Consider the following 26502-nt stretch of genomic DNA (forward strand, 5'->3'; position numbering starts at 1 on the left):
ATGCTGCACCTATAGGGATGCCAAGGGAGTACGCACAGTAGTCACAGACTCAGGTGGCCCAGAGGGGAAACAGTCAGAGCAGTTGCTGATGCGGCTTGGAGGGACTTTACCTGCCCTAGGTCTGTTTCTTCAGCTGTATTTGGAGGGTCCCCAAGATGATGGGGAAGCGGAGCAGATAGCAGAGGCCATTTGGGCTCAACTGAGGTTCTCTGTTCACAGGAGACACCAGCCAGAGTTTCGGACTCGGTGGTATGGGGTGAGGCTCAAGAATGCACAGGGTAACGAGTTCCCGAGCGGTCCCGGTGTAGGGTCTTGGCTGTTTGGACTGCTCTCGTAGTGTGTCTGAGTGGCTGGTCCATTTCCCAACACTCTAGGAAACTATCTGAGGTTGGGTGACTAGGAGAAGCAGGGTGTTTGGGCTCAGAATTCTGGTCCACTGTGGGTTGGTGGACTTGCATCTGGAGAAAGCCTCTTGTTGCAGAGTTATAGAGTGACGCGGAGTCCTCATGCGACCAGGAGCAAGAGGTTCATGTTTTGCTCTGTCTCCTCTTAGCCATCAGAGTTCAGCCATGGAGAGCCCCTGGCCACCGTATCATGTCTAGAGGCCGAATCTCTAGACACCATCTTCCACCCTGCGGATGCCTCACAATAGGGCACACATTTTGATCCAGGAATTCTGGGGTCCCCCATTTCCAAACTATTGGCTAAATGTCAGCCTGTAAGGAATGAGAGGTTGTGTGGAAGAGATCCAGGCTTCCCCTGGGGTACCTGATACCCAGTGATCCAACTGAATCCTGAATTCCATGTGGAGTAAGGGTCCACTGCACCTCCACGGGCCTCCCCATTGTCCTTTTCTTGGGCTTTCCTATGCAGGACACCTCAGCTTCTCTGACTTCTATTTTTCTGCCTTATTGTTGATGGTAATAAATTATGGGTCCCACCTAATGGCCTGCATGTTTGGTGGAAGTCCCTCTTCTTCCCCTGAACCACCCCCAACTTGCCCGCCCTCAGCAGAGGCCTCAAGGACACTGGGAAGCTCCAGACCCTCCAATCCTTGGGGCAACACAGTCTATGTCCCATGACCTAAGTCATGGCTGGTGGAAAGTAAAGGCTGGCCACAAGGCCCTATGTGTGTAGCCCCCAGAGGACAGCAGGTGACCTCCAAGGCAAGGGACCGAGCATCACTTGGGAGTAACTTGCAAGAAGACTCATGACTGCTGATGTCGGAGCCTGTTCTGGTTGGCCACCTGGCTGATAAAGGATGGGGCAGTGTCTGAAAAGGCCAGTCCTGCTACAGAAAATGGTCCAAACGGAGTCACGCCTGCCTCAAATAGACATCTGCTGGCCAGGCCTTCAAGAGATAGCCCAGTTTGCTGGGGTTTGCAGCATCCTCCACCGAGCCACTCAAGGGCCACCGTTTTGTTTTCTCTTACTTGGGCCTGGGTTAAGGTGGTTAATTTAGGCCCAGCTGGCAGGGCACCCCAGATAAGCTCCGAGACCCCACTAGCCTGGCCAGATTCATTCCTCTAGGTTTTTCACTCAGGTTTGAGAAACAAGGACAGGCCTGGGACTCAGTCCTTGTGGGAGAACCCAGGCTGGGGAAGCCATACTTTTTACACACACACACACACACACACACACACACACACACACACACCACATTCAGAAGCTGCAGGCCACTTCAGAGACTTTGAAGGCAAAGAATAGTAGATGCAGGTGCAAGGTCCAAGCAAGCCGTGACAGTGATGGTCCTACCCTGGCATCGTTGTAATGGTGACCCTGGCTCTAAGATGCCCCCATTCCAACCCTCATGCTCTCCTGACCCCTATGTTAGCTCCTTGGTTCTGAAGGGCACCATGACCCTTGTGGTCATAGCTGGAAATGGTTTCATAAAGCTGACGGGGCATCTGTGGGGCTGGGCTGGGTCTCCAGGGGGCCCCTCAGCAGCTGTGCTGGCCATGGAAGGCCTGTTCTGACGTCTCACTCTTTTCTGTGTGTGTGCGTGTGTCCTGGCTGCGCCCTTAGCGTTTCCTTCGGAAATGACACTAGGTACAGGCACCATTCTCTCCTGCCCTCGCTTGCTCCACCCCCTCTACTCTTTCCCTTCCCCCTTTTCCTCCAGTGCTGCCTGCTCTTTGCCCTGTTCTGGTTGCCCGCTGTCTCCTCTTGCCTTAGACCTCTCCTTAGTGATACGTGTCTTACAGTGGCCCTGCCCAGCCTGCTTTGTCCCATGCCCCTGACCCGTTGACCCCGTATCCTATTCCCCGGACAGTGTCGTACAGGAAGAAAGGCAGCAACAGTCAGACTCTCACATGGCCAGGCATCTCAGGGAGCCTGCCGGTGTCCTTGAACAGCCTGGCCATGAGGTGGTAGGAGAGTGTGCTGCCGCCTGGGCTGTGAACTGTGTGTTAGCGAGGATGCTTGGATCGGATGGGGCTGTGGAGTGGCCATGCTGTGAACCGAGGCAAATCTTCTCCCTGGAAGCCCTGGAGATTTATGTTAGGATAAATAGTATAGATACTGTCCCACGACAGCCGTCTTTCTGAGAAGGAGCCCATGGGGATTGTGGTGCAGGGGTCTCTATGGTAGAGGCAAAGTCCTGGGCTCCTGGTAGCCACCTTGAGCCATCCTGGGCAAATCTGAGCCCTGATGACCCCCAGCTGGAGATAGGGACAGAGGAAAGAGCCATGGTTGCTATTCCCATGGACCTGCTCTCAGGACCCCAAGGGATGCTGTTCACAGGCCACCATTTCCACTCCAGGCATCCTCCCCAGAGCCTTCCCCAGGCAGCACGAGTCTCCATGGAAAGGGGTGGGTGGAGGAGGGGTTAGCTAACTTGGGGAGATCCCTAGTGATGCCTCTTGGCTCAGACTGAGGCTGGGACAGCCCCCTCCCCTTCCTCTGCCTTCCTCCTTGCCCTTGGTGTGTCCTCTGAGGGCTCTCCCCTTCCTCCCAGTCCACACCGTGGAGCCGAGGAAGCTGGAGCCGGCAGGAAATGGCCCTATGGAGGCCCCTGCTTGGTGCTAGGTCTGAGTGAGGAGGGATCTGCCACCCAAGCTTCCCGACCTGTGACTCCAATGACCCCCCCCCCTGCAGTTCTGCCCTCTCTGTGTTTGTCTGCACGTCCCCGTTCCCGCCGAGAGCAGCCCCACACGTTGTCCTTTACCTTGTCTGCTTTCTTCCAGGACCTTCTATCAGTTCGAAGCAGCCTGGGACAGCTCCATGCATAACTCTCTCCTGCTCAACCGTGTCACCCCTTACCGCGAGAAAATCTACATGACCCTCTCTGCCTACATTGAGGCAAGACACCCACATCCACAGCACTTCCCCCCATAGCTCGAGGGACACTGAGGTCCAGTGACCCCCCCCCCAACTCTCTTCCCAGAGAATGACTCAAGTCCTTGAGTAAACCCATATGCCTTTAATGACAATGCTCAAAATTAGTATACACCTGCATCTTTAGTGCATGGATTCTAGCTTTGAGACTGCAAAAGGACTGCGTGACATCATTATTACCTTACATCAATATTCCAGAAAGGACAAAAATAGAAGCTCTTTACTGCAGCCGCCAGGCTATGGCCAGGTGTGTGCTGTGGCCCTTCTCTGTGGCCCCTGAGTGCTTCTGCCTGGGCACAGCAGCAAAGGAGAAGTGTGGGGATGGTGGGAGCCAGGGCACCGCTTTTCCATAGAGACAAATCACTCTGGGTATCAGGTGTGGGCTGCCTCAGGGGCAGTGATACAGTTAGCCTGGGAAACACCAGTAAAGCCCCATCTTCAGAGCGTGTTTGTTGTGAGATGCCCACTATGTGCAGCTGGAGTTGTCAAGCATCCGCAGGAAGGAGTTTGCTGTGGTCTTTTAGAGTCTGGAGTGAGAGTGGCCAAGTTCAGCTTTGAGCTACAAGAAGATTTCAGGCTCTGCCCCTGGTTTACAGTTACACAGCCCAGGAGCAGAGTAGGTTTAGTGCCCTGGAGATTCTTGCTACCCTCTGTCTTCAGCAATGGGGGGCGGGGGGCAGAGCCCTGGCTCCCTCCCCTAGGATTCTGCCCAGGGTCAGGAGCAGGCATTAGTGTCTTCGGTGACTATCTCTCATGTCCTAGAGGAAGGTGGATAGGGATGGACATTGTACTGGTTGGGCTGGGGCCTGGGCACTCTGGACCGTCTCTATGCCTTGACCTCTGTCGTCTGTCACAGATGGAGAACTGCACCCAGCCAGCTGTCATCACCAAGGACTTCTGCATGGTGTTCTACTCTCGCGACGCCAAGCTACCCGCCTCACGCTCCATTCGCAACCTGTTTGGCAGTGGGAGCCTGAGGGCCACAGAAGGGTAAGCTTACTAGGGTGGGCAGAGGTGGGAAGCCTGAGCTTCAAAGAGGGGAGGGAGCCTTGGGTGTCACCCAGTCGACGGACACTCCTGTGTCAGGAAGCCCATAAGCTCCACAGCGCAGGCTGCTGGAGTGAGGACCAACCATCAACCCTGCATCTCCCTGCCTTCAGGTGTACGTGCTGGGCAGTGGAAGCACATGTAGGGGACATGCATCATGTCAAGTAGGCATGACAGAGTCCTCTATTCCTTATGGGAAGCAGAGAGGCCTATGGACACCAACCTCCCCACGGTGCCCTGCAACTCTACCCCAGGAATTTCTGCCCTTAGGTCTGCTTGTAGCTCATAGGAGAAGCTGAATGAGTGCGGTGGGGGTGGGGTGAGAGAAATGGCTTTGCTGAACCCTGGAAGGCCCAAGAAAGTTGGGTTTCAGACACTGGACCATCCTCTTCCTCCTCCTCCTCTTCCTCCTCCATTCTTGACGCTTACTGTAGCTTCAGTGGGAGGGCCTGAACTTGAACCATGGGGGAGGTGGGGGGGGGGCAGTGAGGCCCTCTGCAGCTCAGTACAGGCCACTAATCTACCACATGGAACCAGGGTCTGAGCCAACTCTGGGCACAGCCAAAAGGAAGGTGCTTGAGGATTAGGACTCAGTGGCCATCAAGGCCCAGCTCTGTGAGAGGGTTGCGTTGGTGACCTTGGTGGCATTGGTATCATAAGAATAGGAGGGTTTCTCTGTGGGCTTTGAGGACTTCAGGAGACTGATGGTGCCTGGTGCTGAGTGTAGCAAGTCTTTCTCTGTCCCACCAAGTCAGCTCCCAAATAACCACACGGAGACTTATTATTAACTGTGAAAAGCTTGTCTGGATAGCTCATTTCTAACGAGCTCCTGTAACTTAACCCATTTCTTTTAATTTACACGTTGCCACGTGACTTTTGGCTTGTTACCTCCTCTCCTACATGTCATGCTTCCTTCATGTCTTCCCACGACTCCTTCCTCTTCCCAGTGTTCTCTCTGCCTCCCCCAAATCCTGCCTAGCTCTTGCTCATTCAGCTTTTTATTAAACCAATCACAGTGACAGACATATCTTCACACAATGTAAAGGAATGTTCTACAGCAGCTGAGGATCTGAGCGGGGGACAAATGTGTCCATGTCTCTGTGTACCCCGACTCCCCCCAAGCAACTCCTGCTTCCAGAAAGGTCATTTAGTTCACACAGCCGAAGTCCCTTTGGGGTCTTGATCTAGAGCGGAAGTCTGCATAGAGAATGTAGTTTAGGAGGTGACATTACCACAACCTGAACAGGCTACCTGCCTTAGGCCTGTGATGAGATCTGTGTCCAGAAGGCATCAGCGGTGGTGATCTGTCCTCAAAGCTGTGCTTGCTATTGATATGACCTCTCCCTCTGCTTCCTCAGCAACCGCGTGACTGGTGTGTATGAGCTCAGCCTTTGCCACGTGGCCGACGCAGGTAGCCCAGGTAGGAAACTGTCTTGACTACTCTCTGCAGGGACAAGAGTCAGCACCCTGGGACTCCTGGCTAGATTTCCCTCCAGTCTCCAGAGTGTCCTCAGATGGGAGGGCAGACAGGAGGAGTCAGGTTTGCTAGCTACTGTGGCCACCTATGTCATAGTCTCATGGGAGAAGGACTGTTAGGCAGTCTGTGGGTGAGGCCCAGGGGAGCCAGTCTTGAACCCAGAAAGGAAAGAACTTTGGAGAAACCTGGTGTCTGTCTGTCAGAACGCTAGAGTATCAATCCCCATACAGGGATGCAGCGTCGGCGCCGGCGTGTGCTGGACACATCAGTAGCCTATGTCCGGGGTGAGGAGAACCTGGCTGGCTGGAGGCCTCGGAGTGACAGCCTAATCCTGGACCACCAGTGGGAGCTGGAGAAGCTGAGCCTTCTGCAGGAGGTGAGTGTGGGAGGCACTGGGGACCAAGAGGCACAGGAGAGCAGGACTAGGCAAGTGTAGCTAGTCAGCTGTGACCCGAAGGAAGCCCAAGTGAAGCCAGGGAAGTGCCCTCTGCAGAGACCTGCCACTGCTGGGTCTACCCACAGGGTGCACACGGGAAGCAGGATGCAGAGGCACAGTCCCCTACTGCTCACAACGGGGCCCCGTGAGCATCATGGGGAATCCTCGCTATGAAGGAGACCGCAAAGCTTGCCTGGGACTTCTGAGTCCTGCCAGCAATGTGTCCCTCAGGTTACCAGCCATAACCCGGGCAGAGAGGACTTTCCCACACTTTACCAGGGGCCCCCTGCTCTGGCTGGTGCCCTCTCTCACCTTTGTTTCCTTGGCAGGTGGAGAAGACGCGGCACTACCTGCTCCTACGGGAGAAGCTGGAGACCACCCAGAGGCCTGGCCCCGAGGCGCTGTCTCCAGCCTCCAGCGAGGACTCTGAGTCCCGCAGCTCCTCAGGTGCCTCTTCCCCACTGTCAGCTGAGGGTCAGCCATCACCCCTGGAGGTGCCCAATGAGAGGCAGAGGGAGCTGGCAGTCAAGGTAGGTTGGGTTGGTGGGTGCTGTGGCCACAGCAGTGACCCAGCCTGGTCTATGACAAGCTCTAGTCTGAGTTGCCAGAAGTTAAAGGATGGGGATGATTGGGACTAGTTAGTTCTTTGCCTGCTACCTTGCTCCACTTCACTCTCCTTCAGAACCCCCAGTTTGAAGCCTTTTGTAGGTTCTGTCCCAGCAGTGACTTGCCATCTCTGCAGTCTCTGAACTGCTGGGGAGCTAGCTCCCTGCCTCCACGCAGAGCCAGTCCTTGTCGCTATACAGGCCATTAGGGAGGCCTCGTGTCTTTAGGTGATGCTAAGTCACAGCCTCCCTAGAAGCACAGTGGAGGAGCTCCTTAATGTGTCCCACCCCATGGCTGGGTGGAAGTGTTGCCTCCTCAGCTTCCTGTTCAACAACTCCCCACCTCTAACCATGCGTTCTCCGTCTGCAGTGCTTACGACTCCTCATGCACACTTTCAACAGAGAGTACACCCACAGCCACGTCTGCATCAGTGCCAGTGAGAGCAAGGTAGGTTCATGCCCCAGATGTCTATAGTCAAGGGTGATCCTGGCCTGGCCTGCCAAAGGCAAGGAGGATTTGCTGAAGATCTCAGTTCTCATGGCCCAGTGAGATACCTTATAGCTGAATGGCTGGTTTCCCTGGGCCTGGGATCTGAGGAGACTGGGGTGTGAGTGAGGGCCTGACCTGGCCCATCTCAAACCACATGGTGTCTACCCAGGCTCTGTCTTCTCCTCGCTTCCTGTCCCCTTGACATTATCATTTTTTTCCTGGGACCATCATCCTGCAGGTTCCTACCAACTCCAGAAGCTCCTGACCCTGTAGACGCTGAAGGGGGAACCCACCTGGGTCAGGGCAGTCTGAAGCTCTGGGAGGAATAGTCGGGACTCTGTAGGAGTTAGAAGGAAGCCAGGGGTACAAAAAAAGGAGCACCCTGAGCTGGGAAAAGTGGGAAGGGGGGCATACAAATCAGAAAGTAAAATGCAGGCCAGCCCCATCCTCCTCCAGGCCCAGGGGTTCAGCTGAGAAAAACTTTCTATCCCCTGCAGCTCTCTGAGATGTCCGTCACCCTGATGCGGGACCCATCCATGTCTCCTCTGGGTGCAGCCACACTCACTCCCTCTTCCACGTGCCCCTCTCTGATTGAAGGACGCTATGGTGCCACGGATGTGAGGTGAGTGAGCTCTGCTCCTGGGGAAGCTTCCTGACACCTGAAGCCAATTGGTGACAGTTGCTGGGACTCAGGGAGGGAGAAGGTGGGTGCTGGGGCCCCAGAGAAAGGCGGGGCCTGGTGGAAGGATGCATTGGCCTTCTTGGAGTACCTGTGTCCATCCTACTCATACAACCTCTGTGCCCTCTAGCTCCTAGCTAGCACAAATGAAAGATATATTAGTGAATAAACCTGGAAACAAGAGAACAGAAACACCCCCTTTCCAGGGACAGGGCTCTAAATTTCTCCGTGGAGAGAAGGTAATTTGACCGGCAGAGGCTGTGGTGCAGCGTGGTAACACCGCCCGTTGTAACATCAACGATTACTAAGAGTTTGGGCTGTTTTCATTTTTTACTTTAAAGAATGTTTTAGACTTTCCAATTAAAAAAGCAAACAAGCAAAAGCAAAAAGCATAAACAAACAATCAAACAGAAGGCCTGGAACATTCTCTCAATACAGAGCAGCCTACCCCTGCTGAGCGACCATGGAGCCTGTTCACTCAGCCCAGTAGCTCTGAAGCCAGGTGGACTCTGACGCCTGGGTACTCCTCCTGAGGGCTTAGCCAGGCAGCCCCTGAACCATTTCCCAGCAGCCCTGGAGCTGGGTGGACTCTGACACCTGGGTACTCCTGAGGACTTAACCAGGCAGCCCCTGAACCATTTCCCAGCAGCTCTGAGGAGGACGTTCCCAGGGAACACTAGTCCGTTGAAGAACCATGACAGAAGGCCAATGTTACCTTCCATCTCTAGGACCCCCCAGCCCTGCTCTAGGCCCGCCAGTCCAGAACCCGAGCTCCTGCCAGAAATTGACTCCAAGAAGACTCCCTCCCCTGCTCGGGCGTCAGAGGCAGACAAGGAGCCCCAACGCCTGCTGGTCCCCGACATTCAAGAGATCCGAGTCAGGTATGCGAGGTCTCTGCCCCAGTCAGAAGCTGTCTAGCAACAGGCACCCAACCCTGATGTGTGTGCAGGACAGAGCTCGGTGCCAGGGACCCCCTCACCTATGTACAAGGAAGTCAGGCCTCTCTGGCCCTTGGCACAGAGGGGTAACAATCAGAGAGTAGAGGATTGGGGAATTGGGCAGAGATGGGGACTGAATGGATGGTGGGCACTGGGAAATTGCTTTGAAAATTTTAGCTTTTTTCCTCCCGAATCTCCCCATTGAAAACTGGAGAATTAGCCCAGATGTAGTTGGTGGTTCTGCTCTTGGGTATCCCAAGGCAATGTCAGTGACCCCTTCACAGCTGGTCTCCTTCCTTCCCAAGGGCCTAGTGCAGGGTCATAGAGTGTGAGCCCCCGTGTTGGTCCCTTACCCCAGCTGGCTGCCCAGGGTTCCTGAGCCAACAGGTGTTGTCTCTGTCTCCCAGCCCAATCGTCTCCAAGAAGGGGTACTTGCACTTCCTGGAACCACACACGGCTGGCTGGGCCAAGCGCTTCGTGGTCGTGCGGCGCCCCTATGCCTACATGTATAACAGCGACAAGGACACGGTCGAGAGATTTGTGCTCAACCTCTCCACGGCCCAGGTGGAGTACAGCGAAGACCAGCAGGCTATGCTCAAGGTGCGGCCGGAGCCCAGCTCAGACGTACTGAGTCCACCAGGGGCGCTACCCACTCTTTCCTCCCTGACCTGGCCCTGTCTGAGCCTCAGCAGCAACTGGTGATAGTATTGCCATTTGCCCATGCAATGGCCAGCAGTTAGGTCCTGTCCTGGGGCTCCCGAGAATCCTGGCAGGTCGGGTTACAGCTCCAATGAGCTCTCTTGCCCAAGGCATCGAGCCAAGGCTCTCCACAAGCATACAGTGCCCTAGAGGTATGGGAGCCAGAGCCTGTAGCTGGTCAGAGGGAAGGCTCTCCAAGACTGTGGAATGAGGCTACGGTGCTCACCGGGCATTTTATCTCTTGTGGTGAGAGCAAGCTTTATGGACTTAGTTACTATACACAACCAGCACAGAGGGCACAGATGAACGGGGCACTTTAAGCCAGGGTCCCAGGCAGAGGTGTGGCCCATGAAAGTCAGAGTCGTTCCCTGGGGATACAAAGCAGCATGAATACAGAGCTGGAACAAGCTTCCCGACCTCAGAGGCTTCCAGAATGGAGCTGCATGCCTGTGTGGTCAGGACAAAAGTGTGTGTTTTACAGAGAAGCTAGCCCCGCTCCTGGGGAAGCGGGTGCTGTGCTGTGTAAGCTTGGCTTTCTCTCCCACCTGTCCACTCTTCAAACCTTCCAAAAGAGCTTTTTCTCGGGAACGGGAGTGGCCATGCCGCCCCAGAGCCTTCTCACCAGTGACTTCCCTCTACAGACACCCAACACGTTCGCCGTGTGCACCGAGCACCGAGGCATCCTGCTGCAGGCCAACAGTGACAAGGACATGCACGACTGGCTGTACGCCTTCAACCCACTCCTGGCTGGGACCATTCGGTACGGGCTGGGCAGAGAGATGGTACCTGTTTCTGTGCCAGGGCTGCTCATGCAACAAGTCAGCTGGAAGACTTTCTGAATGCAGGTCCTAATGGGTGAACCCGGGCCCTTGGGATGGGATCTCACCTCTCCCAAACCACAGACTTGATGAAGGGCCATAGGGATGAGGCAGGCTAAGGTGCCCCTGCCCCCAAAGCATTGATGCATCAGATAGCAGGTTTCAATCTATGAGTATAAGGGGCCAAATAAGACACGTGGCTATGGCATGGTGTGGGGATCTGCTGAGCTGCCTCTGGCTTCTGGAGGGTCTGGGGATCGACTCCTGGCCCTGACCACAGCTTCTTTACCCGCACCCTTGCAGGTCCAAGCTCTCCCGAAGGAGATCTGCGCAGATGCGGGTCTGAGCCGAAGCCTCCTGGACATCCAGTGGCCCAGACCACTCCCCTGTCCTCATCTGTCCTGTCATCTGCCACTCAGCCCTTCTCCCACCAGGGGACACCTGTGCTGGGCCCAGCAACCCCACCTCTGGTGGGAGGCCTACACCACATGACGAATTGTGCCCCCCAGAGGTTGTGTGTGTTGTTGTTTCTTCCAAAATTGCTCTGGTGGAAAGTTCGGAATGCCAGGAAGGTCAGAGGGCACAAGACCCAGGGTATTGCCGCTGTTCTAATATTTTTTTAAGCATAGACAGACTTATAATTAATATACATTAGTTAGTGGCGTTGAAACAGTCCTCTGAGACATTAACTATAAGACTGTGTTCTGTTTGTAAGTATTTATTTCTAATGCCTCCAGGTAGGGCTGTAAGGTTCACGTGGAGCTCTTCCCAACACCCTTCACCCCCTCAGCCTAGGCCCTGTTGGTTCCCACATATGTCTCCAGCCTACTAGGAGCAGAGAGAGGAAGGGGTGTGAACAAGCCATGGCTCCTTACAGCTGGCCCAGGGATGCTCCGCCCTGGCCAGTTTTGTCTGAGATGGACCTACCAGGGTCTGTGTGTGAGAGGGGTCTGCAAGTTCCGAGACTTAGGGGACTCAGATGGTGCAGTCTGCTGCTTCTGAGGGAACGGCTCCCAAGATGGCTCGCTAAGGGTAGGGCAGGCAGCTTCATTCCCAGAGTGGGGAGGGTCCGATGAGCGGAATGAAAGACGATCACCCCTTGCTTGGCAGTGCAGACTGGCTCCAGCTAGGCTGTGCACAGGCTGTTGGGTAAAGTGGCCAGGTTTACACAGGGCTGTGGGCGGCAGAGCCCGCTGGCATTCAGGATGGGGTCTCTGATTTTAGCCTTGGGTGTCGGTGAGAAGAGAACTCAATGAGTGATGTGTGTCCTTATCAGGCAGTTGAGGGTGACCTCGTGGTGGTCTCGGCAAAGGGACTCTTCTCTTCTGCATCTGGGGAATTTCCCTGTCACAGGCCTATTTGGAAACCTGAAGCCAAACCTCAAGTCCCCAGCGCCCCTCAGGAGCAGTTACACTCAGCATCCAGCTATTCCAGGCCTCTCTCTCCACCTTCGCCATCTCCCCCACCCCCAGATAAACTGCTGGGTCTGAGTTCCCTGTCAGACCAGGCTGTCTCCACATGGTACTGACATGACATGGAGACTCCCGAGGCCATTGTTCACAGAATCTCTACTGAATGGAAAGGCATAGCAGACGGTTCTGGCTTCAAGGTCCCTTAGCATAGTTATCAAGTGCCCTGCCCTTCATCCAGGCATCAAGATTCAAGGTGGTAGCAGGGTTCATGCTGGCAGTTGTATATGCACCTGCCAGCCAGTGTGAGCCCTGCTGAGACTGAGAATCCACCTATCACTGGGGTCAGGTGCCGTATGAGTGGCCACCATCATGCCCGGCTATCCTCATCCCCGGGACCTGAGGTAATTGTTCTTAGCATCAGGTCTCAGGAAACCCTATCTTTGAAATATAGAATAAGACTTATTTCTATGAATCCAGACCAAGATGCCCACCCCCAGACCAAAATTAAACCATAACCAGAAACCAGGTGACCTGGGCTGTCTAATATGGTGGACCTTGGAGGCTGCGGTAGAGTAGAGAGAAGACAGCTGTGTGCTTGACTCTGATACTCATGATCTACAAAAAGAAGGGAAAGAGCGAGTTGCTTAGATTTCTTGGTTCCCCAGGGCCACACAGCCACACAGCTCCCAGCAGGCAGAGAGGCAGCCAGGCTTGCCACGCTCGCTCAGGCCAACCAACCTGAAGCTGAGGCCTTGGAAGGGTCTGGCTGCACCCAGCATGTGGGTGTCTGAGGCCAGCCAACCTACAGAGCCCCTGTGCCTGGGTCGGGTTATAGAAAGGTAGGAACTCTACCCCCCACCTACACACACACACATACACTATTCAGAGGCATTGTCTAGGAACCAAGGTGGGCTCCCTGCTTTTGTGGGAAGTCCTGAGTCAGAGTCTAGTAACCAGAACTGGTTGAGCAAGAACCGCATCCACAGCCCAGGAAACCTGATTTCTTCATGCCCTCCCTGCCCAAAACTATGTCAGCTGAAGGTCATTTATCTGAGCCGACAGGGAGGGCTGACTTGGAGACGGGGTGGACTCATGTCTTGAACTACAAGCACATCTTTCTGTTTGCTGCTAAGTGTAGAGAGACGGATCCAGAAAACCACTTCCACAGACAGTTTGGTTTTGATACTTGATGCTGCCCAGGCTGTGACCTCAGTTTAATTTGGGATAATCATCTTTCCTGGAGAGTTTGGGCTGCTTCTGCATCCTGGGAGAACCCGGCCCAGTGCTGGGTTCCTGTGAAACCCTGCCACTGCCTGGATAACACGTCTAAGGCCTCCTGTCCTGCTCTAAGGAATCATGCCAACCGTGTGTGTGTGTGTATGTGTGTGTGTGTGTGCGCGCGCGTGCATACACACATACACACACAACAGCTGTACTAAATTGTTCTCCTTATCTCTCCTGGTCCCTGGAGACCCCTGAATGTCTTGGGATTACTGAATGTGACTGATGTGACAGATATGTTGATTCTCTGCTCCACCTAGTGTGGGAACCTCAAGAGACACATTCCTTTACCCGTGGGATTGGAACCATGCAGTCCCCCAGGATGGACAGATGCCGTGGCTGACCTGAGTCTCTCCTTGAGCCTGGACCTCCTGTAGTCTGTCTATACCGAGGGCCCCCCTGCAACTCAGAGGCTGTGTCCCCGACTTGTACATATGTGATTGCCGTGGGCACCCCCTGGCCCCCGTGTCGTAACCATCCGACGTAATGACTAGTATCCTGCTGTTTACACCTGAGTGTTAGCTGTAGGCTCTTGTACTGTTTGTGTGCTCTTAGGGCTCTGTCCAATTAAGAAATAAACGTGGCTCTCATGCAACACACAACCATTCACTTCTGTCTCTGTCTATTGGCTACGACTGGACATGCTCACAGGTGGTACTGGCCCCCTGGGGTAAGGAATGGAGGAGGCCGCTTCTTGGATGACAGAGAGGCAGAGGCTTTGAGGGGTGAGGGGTGCAAGAGGGTGCTAGCTCTGAGCCCGTCTGCTTCCTTCAGGACTGACTGAACATATTCCAGGCATCCCTACCTGTGTGCAGTGGGCTCTATGCAGCTGCTACTCACTCCTTTTCCCAGCAGCCTTTTGGGTTGCGGTGCCTCAAAGGCTCTGACCCACAGGGCCTGGGAACTTTCCCTGATGTGAGAGCCTCACCCACTCACGGGGTCCTGATCTTTCAATGGGCTGGGAGTTTGGAGTCCCCACTGCACTGGTGATTCACGGAAGTATAAGAAATGAGTCTCGGACTTCAAGAAAATGAATACACAGTCCACAGCATATTGGCAAGTCAAGAGCCCAGTGCCTCGCTCTGGTGGTCATTACTTTTCCTCACATTCTTAGGCGATTGGCTAATACCAAACTGCACAACTTCTGGGAAGAAATGAAACTTATCATATATTTTGATTTCAAGAAATGCTGGTCCTGTAGGAGTTTGAATTTCTACCAAGTGGCTTCTTTACATTTTTTTTTAAAGTAGAGTTCTGTCTTATTTAGCCCTTTGAGAGGAAAAACAGTCTTTGCTTCCATTTGTCATGGGAGGATGGATCTATATGGCTGCCAAGTGTTAACTGGCTACCTCCAAAGGACACCAGGTTGGCTGGGGCCCTGGGGAGCAGAGATGTGCCCTGGAGTCTCCTGTGGTGTCACTCCCTGGCTGCAGAAGGTATTGCCCCAGCCTGAGAAGCAGCTGCCTCAGTGGGAGTCTTGGGTCTCAGGCCTGGTAGGCTCTAGGCTTGCGGTCTGTGGAGACCACGAAAACATCAGAGGGCATGGGCTAGCCTTCCTTCATCTTCCTGAGCTAAGTTATATTCTAGCCCTGAGTTCATTTGGCTTGGCCAGCCTGGGCGTGTCCCAGTGTAATGAGACTGGATCCCTAACCAGGTGCTCCAAAGTTGGGGTCAAGATTCCCAGAGATGCAACATGGCCCTGAGACACTCGGGCTCTGGAAAGCTTGTGACTGGGTCGCTCTAGACTGAGCAGGGCTAGCTTTGAGGGACCAGCTAGCCAGGGAAGGAGGAGTGGTCTGATTTTTCTGTTTAAGTATTGAACTTGTGTAGTGTTCCCTACTAGGAACTCCCTTGGTCCCAGGCATGTGATCTGCTTCAGTTCCCATCAGAGATAGGCTCCTACGGCCTGGTCCACACTCGCCTTGTCCACACCCGCCTTGTCCACATTCGACTGCTGACCTTGGTCATCCCTTGAAGCAGGTGTGGTGGTGCTATTCTGGGTCCAGAAGCAGAGACAGCCCCTGCTCTGAGACTCCCGGGCTGCAGGACCAGCTTCCAATGGCTTTCTGATCTTCCCCACCAGGGGGCGCTGCCTCACAACTGCCCCTCCCCCCCAAATCTTCTTTCTTTTCTTATTGATTTATTCATTCATTTATTTATTTTATATCCCAAGGGTGAATTCCTCTCCCTCCGCTCCTGCTTAGGATGGGTGGCAGGACCCTCTTGGGACCCAGCTTCGGGGGACCAGGCTCTCTTCAGCCCAAGCAGGCTCTGGAATAGCAGAACATGGGCTGTGGAGAAGGCAAAGGGCCCAGCAGGGGCAGACAGGGGAACCCTTATGGTTGGTTGGGTTGGCCTGAGTAGCTTGGGGCTTGGGAGTGGTAATCCCAGGCTCTTCTGCCCCAAATATCCTAAAGGCTATGAAAGTTTTAGTCTAGACTTGTGCAGGGCAAAAGGAAGATGACCTTACACTCAGGACTGACAGTGTCCTCCCTCTGATTTAAGATGAGTGTCTGCTGCCAGATGCCCTGGGTTAGAGAAACAAGAATCAATGCCCTGGGTTAGAGAAACAAGGCCTGAGAGGACTGACCACCAGGGGCCTGCATTGAGGAGCCATCATGGGCTGGGGAATTGCCTAGTCAGGAGGGGCTGTGGCCCAGGAGGAGGAAGACCCACAGGGTACCACCCGGGAGACCAGTGGCTCTAGACTCCGGAAGGATAGAGTACTGCACAGGCTGAGCACCTCCCAGCCAGAAACAGCCACTTCCCAAGCTCAGGTCCTGATTTCACAGTTCTGCAGAAGGTGCTGGGGTTGGACTGTCCCCACAGACAGTTCTGCAGAAGGCTCTGAGGTTGGAATGTCCCCACAGACAGCCGGGTGTACTTCCTGAGGAGATTGTCCATGGCCACTCAGCTTCCTCCAGCATAGACCCGGCAGGCTTCCTCTCTGCCTGCATCCCTTACCCACCTCCTCTCCCATACAGAGGAAATCAGTGTTGCTCTGGCTTTTCCAAACCAAAAGTGAAACTATTCTGATAAACAAGTGTGCATTTTTTTGCTAGAAATAGATTTATTTTTCATAAAAACACTGCATTTTGTTTTGTCAGCAAATCTTAACTCATGGAGTTTTAGAGACTTCTCGATGTATTGCTTCATAGACATACCATAGTGAAAACGGTCAGTTTTCAAAAGCGTTGGAAACAGTGGTGCAGCAAACACCAAAGACTGGGAACGTATTCTGGGATAAATTCCTATCAAAAACTGTGTGTGGATATCCACTCCTCTACCCCATGCATGTGGATGTGCACACATGTGTGTACATGCGTATGCACGCAACACTTGCACAGCTTCTAGAATAGCTCCAAGCTGTCCTCTCACCACCACGGCACAGACACGTGTGGCTCTTACATCCTCCATGTACATCACCCCGTACAGCCACCTTATACATAATGTATTATTTTTTCGCTTTCCACATCTGGACCAAGTTCTGCCACATTGTGCCAAAAGACTGTGACCCTGACACTTCAATCCCAGCAGGATTTCTGTCCCAGCTGTCCGGGCAGGCCATGAAGCCCCCAGGCTGCCAGCCTCCATGGGTTCGGTGTGGCCGTGAGGAGCTGTCTCTGTTCCTGGGATGCCGCCTTGGGTGCGGCAATTATGATGCCACCGGCAGGCCTGATGCAGTTATAAAGTCCTGCAGGGTGCTGGTAGGCACACGGCCCTTATCACCTTCCATTGCATGCACACTGCCCCCACATCACCACCTCTGTGTCCTCACCATCCCAAAGTAGGAGGCCACACAGAACTGGCTCTCCAGCCCCTTCCAAGAGCAATCAGGGAACTGGGGTCCTTGTCACTCATTTCCAGGTTGGTCGCACCAACAAAGGGAAGGAGGCTAGGTGTTCCGGACAGGGACCTCTGCCAGAATGAGTATGCAGAAGAGCCTTAGAGAAGGTGAAGGGGCAGGCATGGAAGGGTCTGAAAGCATCTTCTCCTTGTTGTGGCCTAACCAGTATCCAGGAAACCCGGACTATCCCCTTGCTTTGTCCTCTGGTCCTACCCCATCACAGAGCAACTGACCCAGGAACTTCTTGGGAGAAGGGTTGGCCTAGCTTTGGGGAATAAAGAGCCAGTGTTCTAAGGGTAGGAAATGTGAGAGATAGCAGCATTAGGTTCCTTGCTCTGGGCCCGGACCCCTGAAATACATCCACTGAACTCCACTGAAGGTTCCACAGTTGTCCTTGGGGTCCCCAGAAAGTCTTAGGCCTCTTTTGACTCTGGGCTCCCAGGCATGTACCAGGTAGCCAGGCCCAGGTTAGCTCACCCTGGGCCTTTTGCCAGTCTTTGTAATCTTAATTTTTTATTATCACTCTGTAAACATGAATCAGGAAAGAATGTGTCAGGTAAAAAGGACTCACACTCACCTGTCCTTCCAGAAGCTTCTGTCAGGCCAGGGAGTCAGGTGGGTCACAGACACGGTTTATTGGCAAATGGATTCATGGAGGGGAGCCCCAAAAGTCTCATGAGGGGTCTGAAACCTTGTGAACAAGACAGCTCAGCTGGACCCCAGTATCTACAGCTTTTTGCCACTATACTCCTTTGTGGGCGTCTGGGTAGCCGCAGAACCTGGGGACAGCTTCCCTCTGGGAGTTCGGTACTTGTTTTTCTGCCGATAGAAGAGATTTCTCTGGAAAAGGCGGGGAAGGTGGCCCTGATGGAGTAGGACAGCCAGGATCATACCTGTAAGAGATGGGGTCGGGTTGTAGAAGAGTCCCAACAGAAGAGCCCAGGCCCTCCCTGCAAGGCTCTACCTGGGCTCTGGCCACATCCTTCCTCTGGGTCTTGCCCCTTAGTGCCGAGAACAAGCTACCTAGATCTTTTGGAGCACAGATGGGAGGTTGGGATGCTTCTAGATTGTGCTCTGGGGACTCAGGATTCAGGTGTCCCATGCAAATGTCCCACACCAGTTTTCAGTGCCCTCCTACAGCCTCTCTTTCAGGTTGCTTCTAAGGGTGGCGAAGCAGGCAGGCTGCTTTCAGTTAGCAGAAGTTTGGGGGGAGGATATGCTGGATAGTTTTTTTTTTTTTGTCACAAGCTAAAGTCATCTAGAGGAGGAAGCCTCAGTTAAGAAAATGCCTCCACCTGGTGGTGGTAGTGCACACCTTTAAGTCCAGCACTTGAAGGCAGAGGCAAACGGATCTCTGTGAGTTCGAGGCCAGCCTGGTCTACAGAGCATGTTCCAGGACAGCCAGGACTACACAGAGAAACCCGTATTTTTTATAAAAGCCTCCATAAGAGTGGGCTGTAGGTAAAACTATAGGGCATTTTCTTAACTAACAATTAATGGAAGAGGGTCCAGCCCAAACTGCGGCTGGTGCGATCTGTGGGCTGGTGGTCCTGGCTTTCTTTTAAAGAGAGCAGGCTTGAGCAAGCCAGAGGGAACAAGCCAGTAACTGCACCCCCTCCATGGCTTCTATGTCAGCTCCTGCCTCCAGGTTCCTGCCCTGTTTGAGCTCCTGTAGTGACTTCCTTCGATGCTGTTGTGGAAATGTAAGCTGATTGGCCCCTTTCCTCCCCAACTTGCTTTGGTCATGGTGTTTGTCACAGCAATGATAATCCTAAAACGGGGGGGGGGGGGAGCACAGGGCTGAACCCGGCTGGGAGGGACTAGGGAGTGGGCAGCTGGATCAGTCTCAGTTTTCTTCTGATATCCCCAGTCCCCACCTCCTCCAGGGTCTCAGAGGGACCAGCTAGCCAGGGAAGGAGGAGTGGTCTGATTTTTCTGTTTAAGTATTGAACTTGTGTAGTGTTCCCTACTAGGAACTCCCTTGGTCCCAGGCATGTGATCTGCTTCAGTTCCCATCAGAGATAGTCTCCTATGGCCTGGTCCACACTCGCCTTGTCCACACCTGCCTTGTCCACATTCGACTGCTGACCTTGGTCATCCCTTGAAGCAGGTGTGGTGGTGCTATTCTGGGTCCAGAAGCAGAGACAGCCCCTGCTCTGAGACTCCGGGGCTGCAGGACCTGCTTCCAATGGCTTTCTGATCTTCCCCACCAGGGGGCGCTGCCTCACAACTGCCCCCCCCATCTTCTTTCTTTTCTTATTGATTTATTCATTCATTTATTTATTTTATATCCCAAGGGTGAATTCCTCTCCTTCCTCTCCTGCTAAGTTCCTGCCCTGACATTCCTCGATGATGAACAGCACCTGGAGCTGAAAAGCAGGAGGGAAGGAGGGCACATGAAACAAAGTAAAACCCCGGCCAGCCCCATTTTCCTCCATGCCCAGAGGTCCAGCTGAGAAAGACTTCCTGTCTCCTGCAGCTCTCCGAAGTGTCTGTCACTCTGAAGCAGGTGATATGGAAGTGTAAGACAAATAAACCCTTTCTTCCCAAGGTGCTTTGGTCATGGTGTTTCATCACAGCAATGGTAGCCCTAAAACAGGTTAGACCTAGCCTGGGAAGGACTAGGGAGCAAGAGGGACCAGCCGACTGGGGAAGGAGGAGAGACCTCAATCTGCAGTGTCCACTCCCACCTCCTCTCTGGAGCAGATCTCCCATGGATACCATCAAAACGCGGCATATCAAGTTGCAGTAAGAGAAAGCTCCTCTCCTTATATGAAGGCTGGGCAAGGACACAGGAGGAGAAAGAGAGTCTCCAAAGCCGGCAAAAGAGCCAGAGACAGCCCCTTCTCCAACTGTTAGGAGTCCCACAAATGGACCAAGCTACAGGACTGTAACAAAAACGCAGAGGGCCTAGGTCAGTATCATTTAGGCTCCCTGGTTGTCAGTCCAGACTCTGTGAGCCCCTAAGAGCCAGAATTGATTCTGTGGGGTTTTGTTTGTTTATGATGTCCTTGACCCCTCTGGTTTCTACAATCCTTCCTCCCTCTCTTCAGTAGGATTCCCTGTGCTTCGCCTAATGTCTAACTGCCCTGTTCTTTTTTTGGGGGTCGGGGGTGGGGTGGAGGTGTCTTGTTTTGTTTTTGTTTGTTTGTTCTGTTTTGTTTTTTTTGAGACAGGGTTTCTCTGTGTAGCACTGGCTGTCCTAGAACTTGCTCTGTAGACCAGGCTAGCTTCGAACTCACGGAGATCTACTTGCCTCTACCTCCTGAGTGCTGAGATTAAAGCCAACTCACCTTAGTTCTTAACGGTGACTCTCTGTCTCTCTCTTTCCCCCTTTCCTGTGTGTGTGTATTATGTATGTGTGTGTGTTTGTGTGTGTGTGTTTCTACATCCCAGCCATATGAAGATTGTGGTGACTTGATCTCAGTTCCTCATGTGTTCAACAAAAACATTTTACGGAACAGAGCCACCGCTCCAGCTCCTCAACGTTGAATTCTAACTAAACTTTGTAAATTTTGTTTTCGTGTTGGCGACTTCTAGATGAAGATGGTGACTGGAGCTAGGCATGGTGGCACATGCCTTTCATTCTGTCACACCAGGCAGGAGGCTCAAAGTCTGAGGCCAAGCTGACCAGAAGTGACCCCCACATCGTGGGGGATGAACATGGAGGCAGCCTACCCAAGTTATGTTAAAAACTGAAACATTAGGGTTGAAGAGATGTCTTGGCCTATAAGGTGCTTGTCTTAAAAGTACGAGGGCTTGTTTGGTCTCCAGCACCTATGTATATATGTAAAAAAAAAGCCAGGTATAGCACACACCTTTAGTCCCAACACTCAGGAGACAGAGGCAGGTGGAGGACCTCTATGAGTTTGAGGCCAACCTGATCTACATAAAGAGTTCCAGAACAGCCAGGCTTCATGGAGAGACCCAAGCTCACCCTCTCCAAAAAAGCAAGATGTCGTGGTACATGCTTGTAATCCCAGCACTGGGGAGAAAGAGATAAGATCCCTGGGGCTTGCTGGCCAGCCAGTCTATCCTAATCAGAGAGCTCTCTCTAAAACAAAAACAACACAAAACAACAACAAAGGAATGACATTCAAGGTTGACCTCTGGCTTCCATGTGCACACACCCAAATGTATACTCACATACATGAACACACATGCGTACTCATGTATATGAACACATGCACGTGCACGCTCACACACGTGTTCACATGCATGAACACATGTACATGCATGTGTGTTCGCATGCACAAACACATGTACATAGTGCACAATGCACACATTCATTCACATACATGAACACATGTACACGCACACACACACATGCATTCATATGCACGAACACATGTACACAGCACGCAATGCACGCGTGTGTGTTCACATGCATGAACACATGCACACGCATGCACACACATGCATTCACATGTGTGAACACATGTACATGCATGTGTGTTCGCATGCACGAACACATGTATACAGCGCACAATGCACACGTGTGTGTTCATATGCATGAACACATGTACACGCACACACATGCATTCGTATGCACGAACACATGTACATGCATGTGTGTTCGCATGCACGAACACATGTACACAGCGCACAATGCAAACATGTGTGTTCACATACATGAACACATCCACACACATGCACACATGTGTTCACATGCATGAACATATGTACATGCACGCACGCACACCTACACACACGTTAAAGCTATAAAGTCATAGAGGAGCCCTGCAGTGTGTATTTGGGGACAAGGACATAAATTGGAAGCAGTCCACAGTCACCTTACAAGAAACCAGGTTACAGGGCTGGTGAGATGGCTCAGTGGTTAAGAGCAGTGACTGCTCCTCCAGAGGACCCTGGTTCAATTCCCAGCACCCACATGGCAACTCGCAGCTATCTGTAACTCCAGTTCCAGAGAATCTGACATCGTTATACCAATGTGCATGAAATAAAGTTAAATAAAGTTTAAAAAAGAAAGAAAGAAACCAGGTTACAGGTGGTGAGCCCATATCTCAGTCCTCATCCCACGGTTGTGTTCCTGTTCCTGTTCCCCTCGGGTTGAGGCTCTACCCTGAGTCCTGCCAAGTGTGGACCCTGAAAGGAGTGGAAGGTTTCCAAGGTTCCAGTGGGCCTCAGTCATCTGGTAAAGCCATGGACGGTGTGGGGAGACCTAGTACCTGGGCCCAGGGCCAGAGAGGAATTCCCCAGATCTTGTAGTGAGAGACAGAGACATCTGGTGGCCTTCCCTGGGTTACTCTAGCCCAAGGACTTCCACTGCTCTTCCTCTTTCAGAACTTGGATGACTGGAGGGGGTTCACTTTGTGCTTCAAGGAGTCACAGGGCAGACCCACCGGGAGCTACAGGCCCTGACCACCCAGGGCTGCAGCCCTGAAAGACATGAGATCATCCAAGCATGACCTCTGCGCCCCAGAGACCCTGTGGCAGCAGAACCCAGAAGGACAGCTTTAAGTAGGTATGTGAAGATGCCCTGGGGAGGAGGGAATCCCAGTCACAAGTGAACTTGTGCAGCCTGTCCCTGCTGCCCACACCGAGTTTCGGAGGGTCCGATTCTCCACATCCCACTTTCCACCCAACACCGTCCCCTCTCCTCTGTGACAATCCAAACCGAGACATAGCCATCTTAGTCACTTCCTCCAACTGCCCACACTACAGACACCAGGAAGGAGAACTGAGCTCAAACTCTTGTTGCCCCAACACCCAAGGTCCCAGGGAGCCAGGAAGGGTGGCAGCATCATGAATCTGTAGCCGGCAATGCCCTGTGTGTCTGTGTCTGCCCATGGACACCACCTAGGCCAACCTCGCCCCCACTACTCACCCGCCACAGGACCAAGGCAATACACATGAGCGTACTCCAGCAAGGTGTTCCCAGAGCAGTGGAATGTGACAGAGGCAGCCAGGGCAGGATTGAAGAAGGCAGATGTGTAGGGCCCAGCTGTGGACAGAAGCACCAAATCCTCATGGCCTGATTCTGACTGAAGCTGAGACCATGCTGCTAGACATGAGATTGGGCTCTTGGCACTAGGGGACTGGGGACAGCCGCTCTCCTTGTTGCAGGCTGATGAGCACAAAGGAACAAGGCCAAACAAGGTCACGGGAGAGGCGCTAGGACCAAGGTCGTACCAGGGATGTCTGACACACTCCCCCATCCCTCACCCTGAGTGAGACTCCTACATCAGGAGTCCTCTGATCCAACCCCCACCCCCAACTTCTGGGAGGTGACCCAGAGATATTGGGGAGAAACAGCAGGGGATATGGAGAGGGAAAGAGAAGAAGAGGGCCAGAGCCAGAGAAGGGAATACAAAACAAACAAACAAAAAAAATAAAACAAGGAAAGGAGCCAGGGTAGGGTGGGGGTGGGGCGGGAGGCAAGAGCAAGACAGGGAGAGTGAGATAAAAACAGAGATGTCACTTGCAGGCCTTGGGAGAACTACAGAGAAATCACCTGCTGAGTAGCCACAGGAGAGAAGTGGGGTGAGGGGAGCAGTTGAGCCAGTTATGACCTTTCAAGCCATGCCAAGAAGCTGGACAATGGCTCAGGAAGAGCAAGCGCCCTGTGGACCTAGACTTGGGTGGGAGCTGGGAAGCCTGGCCTGCAGGGTAGGGTAAGGTACAGCTGCTCCTGTGTGCTCTGCTGTAGGTCACCACCCTCCCGCATTCTCTGTGCTTCTGGCCTCAGCTCATCGCCTCTGACCAGGGTGCTGGAGGTGACCACGGTCTTGCTAGGGTCACCAAGTGTTGGGCTGACTTGGCTCAGCATTGGCTCGTGTTGGGTTCTTGGCCTTCTGGAACAAGCCTTTAGAAATCTCAGCTCTGGGGCTGGAGAGATGGTTCAGAGGCTAAGAGCACTGACTGCTCTTCCAGAGGTCGATTTCCACCAACCATGTGGTGGCTCACAACCATCTGTAATGAGATCTGGCACCCTCTTCCGGCCTGCAGGCATACATGCAGATAGAATACTGCATTCAAAATAAATAAATAAATAAGAAATAAATAAATAAATCTTTTTTAAAAAGGAAGGAAAAAGCAGCCTCAGCATCCGTCATGATGCAGCATCCATAGAGCCCGCAGCTCTCAGGAGCAGCAGGTCAACAGCCTGTAGTGTTCCCTGTCCTGGGACCCCATCTAGGGATGTCTCCCTCCAGGAAGATCCCTAGGCTGATAAGTGAGATCTGGGAGCCTTGAATCAGCCTGAAGTGGGCCCAGAGAACCCCTTGAAAGAACATGAGGGACCACAAAAACCTAGTCAGGATGCCAGCATGACCACAGCAGAGATCACAGGCGTGTGGGGCTGCTGCTGTCCCGGGCCTGAGTGAGGAGGGTGTGATGACCCAAGGAGAAAGAAATCATAAGACTTGTTGCCCTTTTTGGGGTGATCGAGGGCTCAGGAGCATCCAGAGCACAGCCGGGACCAAGCCATGAACGGTGTAATTGCTTCAGCTGCCCCAGATGTAATGAACACAGTTGGGAGCTACGGAGACATGCATGGTACAAGGCCTAGCCTCCCAGCCCCTACCCCCTTGTTGGGGAGCCCAACAAGTGCCTACAAGGACTTGTGGGCCCCTCGGTCAGCAGACCCCCCCCCCTTAGGGTACCAATGAAGGTGCTGAGGTCCTGAAAGTGGAGCCCGTCTTACCTGTGTAGGCCATGAAAGTAACCAGCAGGGCCAGGGCAGGCACCCTGTAGACGAGAAGGCTGTGCTGCAGGTGGAGGAGGCTCAGATGGAAGAAGAAGGTGCAGGCACCCTCCACCAGTGTACCCTGCAGCACGGATGTGCGCAGGGTGGAGCTGCAGTCCACAGCCATGAGGCTCTGCAGCAAATGTAGTTCACTGAGCTCCCAGGTCCAGCAGTGCTGGGTCAGGGCACAGGCGGCCTGGGCACCCAGGACCTGGGCCACCACTTTCAGCAGGGTGTTGGGCAGTGATGCCTCGGCCATGAGGAACTCCTGTAAGGCCACAGTGGGGTTGGCAGAGGCCCCATCAAAGGTGACCCCGTGCACCACGAAGAGCAGGAAGACCAGGGTCAGCAACAGGTCGGGCCCGAAGCCCCCGGCCCAGGGGCCAAGTTCCACCAACACTCGCAACTCGAGGCAGCAGGCTGCCAGCTGGGCTGCTCCCACTGCCTCCCGGGAAAAGTTAGCATAGGTGCCTGCTGGGAGCAGGGCTTTAGATGCCCTTCTCGCCACCTCACACAGGGCACAGGTGGTAAAAAAGAAACAGAGGGATACGTTCAGACTGGCCATCACTCTGGGACCTACAGGGAGTTCTGCTGAGCTAGGACCTGGTGACGTGTGGGAGACTGGCTGGCCCCGCAGTCCAAGGACAGAGGAGCTGTACGAGAATGCACCTGGCTCCTGGGAACACCACACCTGTGCCCCTCACAACTGACACCATAAAGCCAAGTGCTACAAGGAACACCCACAGGGGACCCGCCCTGCTTGGTATTCTCCTCGGTCTGAGACACCCTGTCCCCACTTCCCTCTCTCACTAGTCTGGGGCTCTGGAGACAGGCCACTTTCTTCAAAGCCACCAGGAGGTCTGTGACTCACACCAGAGTCTTGGCACCAGGACCACAAACACCTCTCCCCAATGTCTGCATTGTCCCCACCTTGCCCCTCATCTCCCTGCGACTGTACTATGTCCACTCCTGGGAAGGTCCCTTAGAGCTGGGAGCATACTGTCTCCTGCTCCTGGAATTAGCTGAGAAGTAGCTGCCCTACTGGGATCTGCTGTATGGACCAGGTCCCCCCTCTCCCATCCTCACACACGTACACAGGAAACTGGTGGGGAGCTTTTGGCTTCAGGACACTAGAACTACAAAGGTGGGTCACTTTGCTGTGCTTTCTGGTTTTCCTGACTGGCCGTGTAAAGAAAGACCTAGAGGAAATTCTTGACAAAATGATTGACTGAGAAGCATTGCTGCTTCCTACAGACCCCAGAATGTGTTGGACCAGGATGAGGACATGGTGCTACCTGCCCCAGAATGTGTTGGACCAGGATTAGGACATGGTGCTACCTGCTGGGGACAGTGCCCTACACAGTACCCTGCCCTTTCACTGTGGACAGGTATGTTCCTGGGGCCATATGGTGGGCTATGGCTCTCGGGACTAGAGGAATCAGAGGAACTGGGGACACTGTGGGGACTCTGTGCTGGGCCCTGGTCAAGCTGCAAAGCATAAAGGCTAGAGGTCACGGTCCTAGGGTGGAGGGTTGCCATAGGAGACCACAGGGACACTAATGGAACAAGAGGATGAGTATGTATTCAGAGGAGATGCTGGGGGTGTCTTCAGGGCAGGTCAAGCAGCTCCCTCCCCACACGCCAGTCCTGAGAGAAGGGTGAAGTAGGTCCAGACATAACATGTCCCCAGCCACAGAAAAGACATTTCCAAAAATTGTTGCCATGATAA

General features: G+C 53.4%; 2 protein-coding genes across 12 annotated transcripts in view; one reads left to right on the plus strand and one right to left on the minus strand.

Annotated features, from left to right (window-relative positions):
- Nucleotides 1-13820, plus strand: part of LOC121433523 (kinesin-like protein KIF1A) — an 87520-nt gene extending 73700 nt beyond the window's left edge. For 8 of the 11 annotated variants that reach the window (XM_041631975.1, XM_041631977.1, XM_041631980.1 and 5 more), the window contains 11 exons: nt 3186-3300; nt 4193-4326; nt 5742-5803; nt 6091-6236; nt 6626-6826; nt 7272-7349; nt 7889-8013; nt 8799-8951; nt 9416-9608; nt 10349-10467; nt 10829-13820. In XM_041631975.1, the coding sequence (XP_041487909.1) occupies nt 3186-3300; nt 4193-4326; nt 5742-5803; nt 6091-6236; nt 6626-6826; nt 7272-7349; nt 7889-8013; nt 8799-8951; nt 9416-9608; nt 10349-10467; nt 10829-10871 (1369 nt within the window). In that variant the 3' untranslated portion in view covers nt 10872-13820. Of the gene's footprint in view, nt 1-2025; nt 2050-3185; nt 3301-4192; nt 4327-5741; nt 5804-6090; nt 6237-6625; nt 6827-7271; nt 7350-7888; nt 8014-8798; nt 8952-9415; nt 9609-10348; nt 10468-10828 lie in introns of all 11 variants that reach the window. The other 3 variants (XM_041631976.1, XM_041631981.1, XM_041631985.1) reach the window with 1 other exon arrangement.
- Nucleotides 13821-17791: 3971 nt separating this feature from the next.
- Nucleotides 17792-25338, minus strand: LOC121433392 (aquaporin-12). Its single transcript, XM_041631756.1, has 3 exons — nt 24732-25338; nt 22914-23030; nt 17792-17958 (listed from the first exon to the last, which is right to left on the minus strand). Exons 1-3 carry the CDS (start codon nt 25336-25338, stop codon nt 17792-17794), a joined length of 891 nt encoding a protein of 296 aa, XP_041487690.1.
- Nucleotides 25339-26502: the final 1164 nt, after the last annotated feature.

This window comes from Microtus oregoni, unplaced genomic scaffold (genome assembly GCF_018167655.1).
Source record: "Microtus oregoni isolate MIOR12 unplaced genomic scaffold, Mior012 000038F_ref0000394, whole genome shotgun sequence".
In the NCBI taxonomy this organism is placed as follows: Eukaryota; Metazoa; Chordata; class Mammalia; order Rodentia; family Cricetidae; genus Microtus; species Microtus oregoni.

Excerpts from the sequence above, each read along its gene's own strand:
- LOC121433392 (XM_041631756.1), bottom strand. The coding sequence starts at position 25,338 with ATGGCCAGTCTGAACGTATCCCTCTGTTTCTTTTTTACCACCTGTGCC. Across the intron at positions 23,031-24,731 it reads TACTTTCATGGCCTACACAG|CTGGGCCCTACACATCTGCC; the intron begins GTAAGACGGGCT and ends TTCTGTCCACAG. Across the intron at positions 17,959-22,913 it reads TTGCCTTGGTCCTGTGGCGG|GTATGATCCTGGCTGTCCTA; the intron begins GTGAGTAGTGGG and ends CATCTCTTACAG.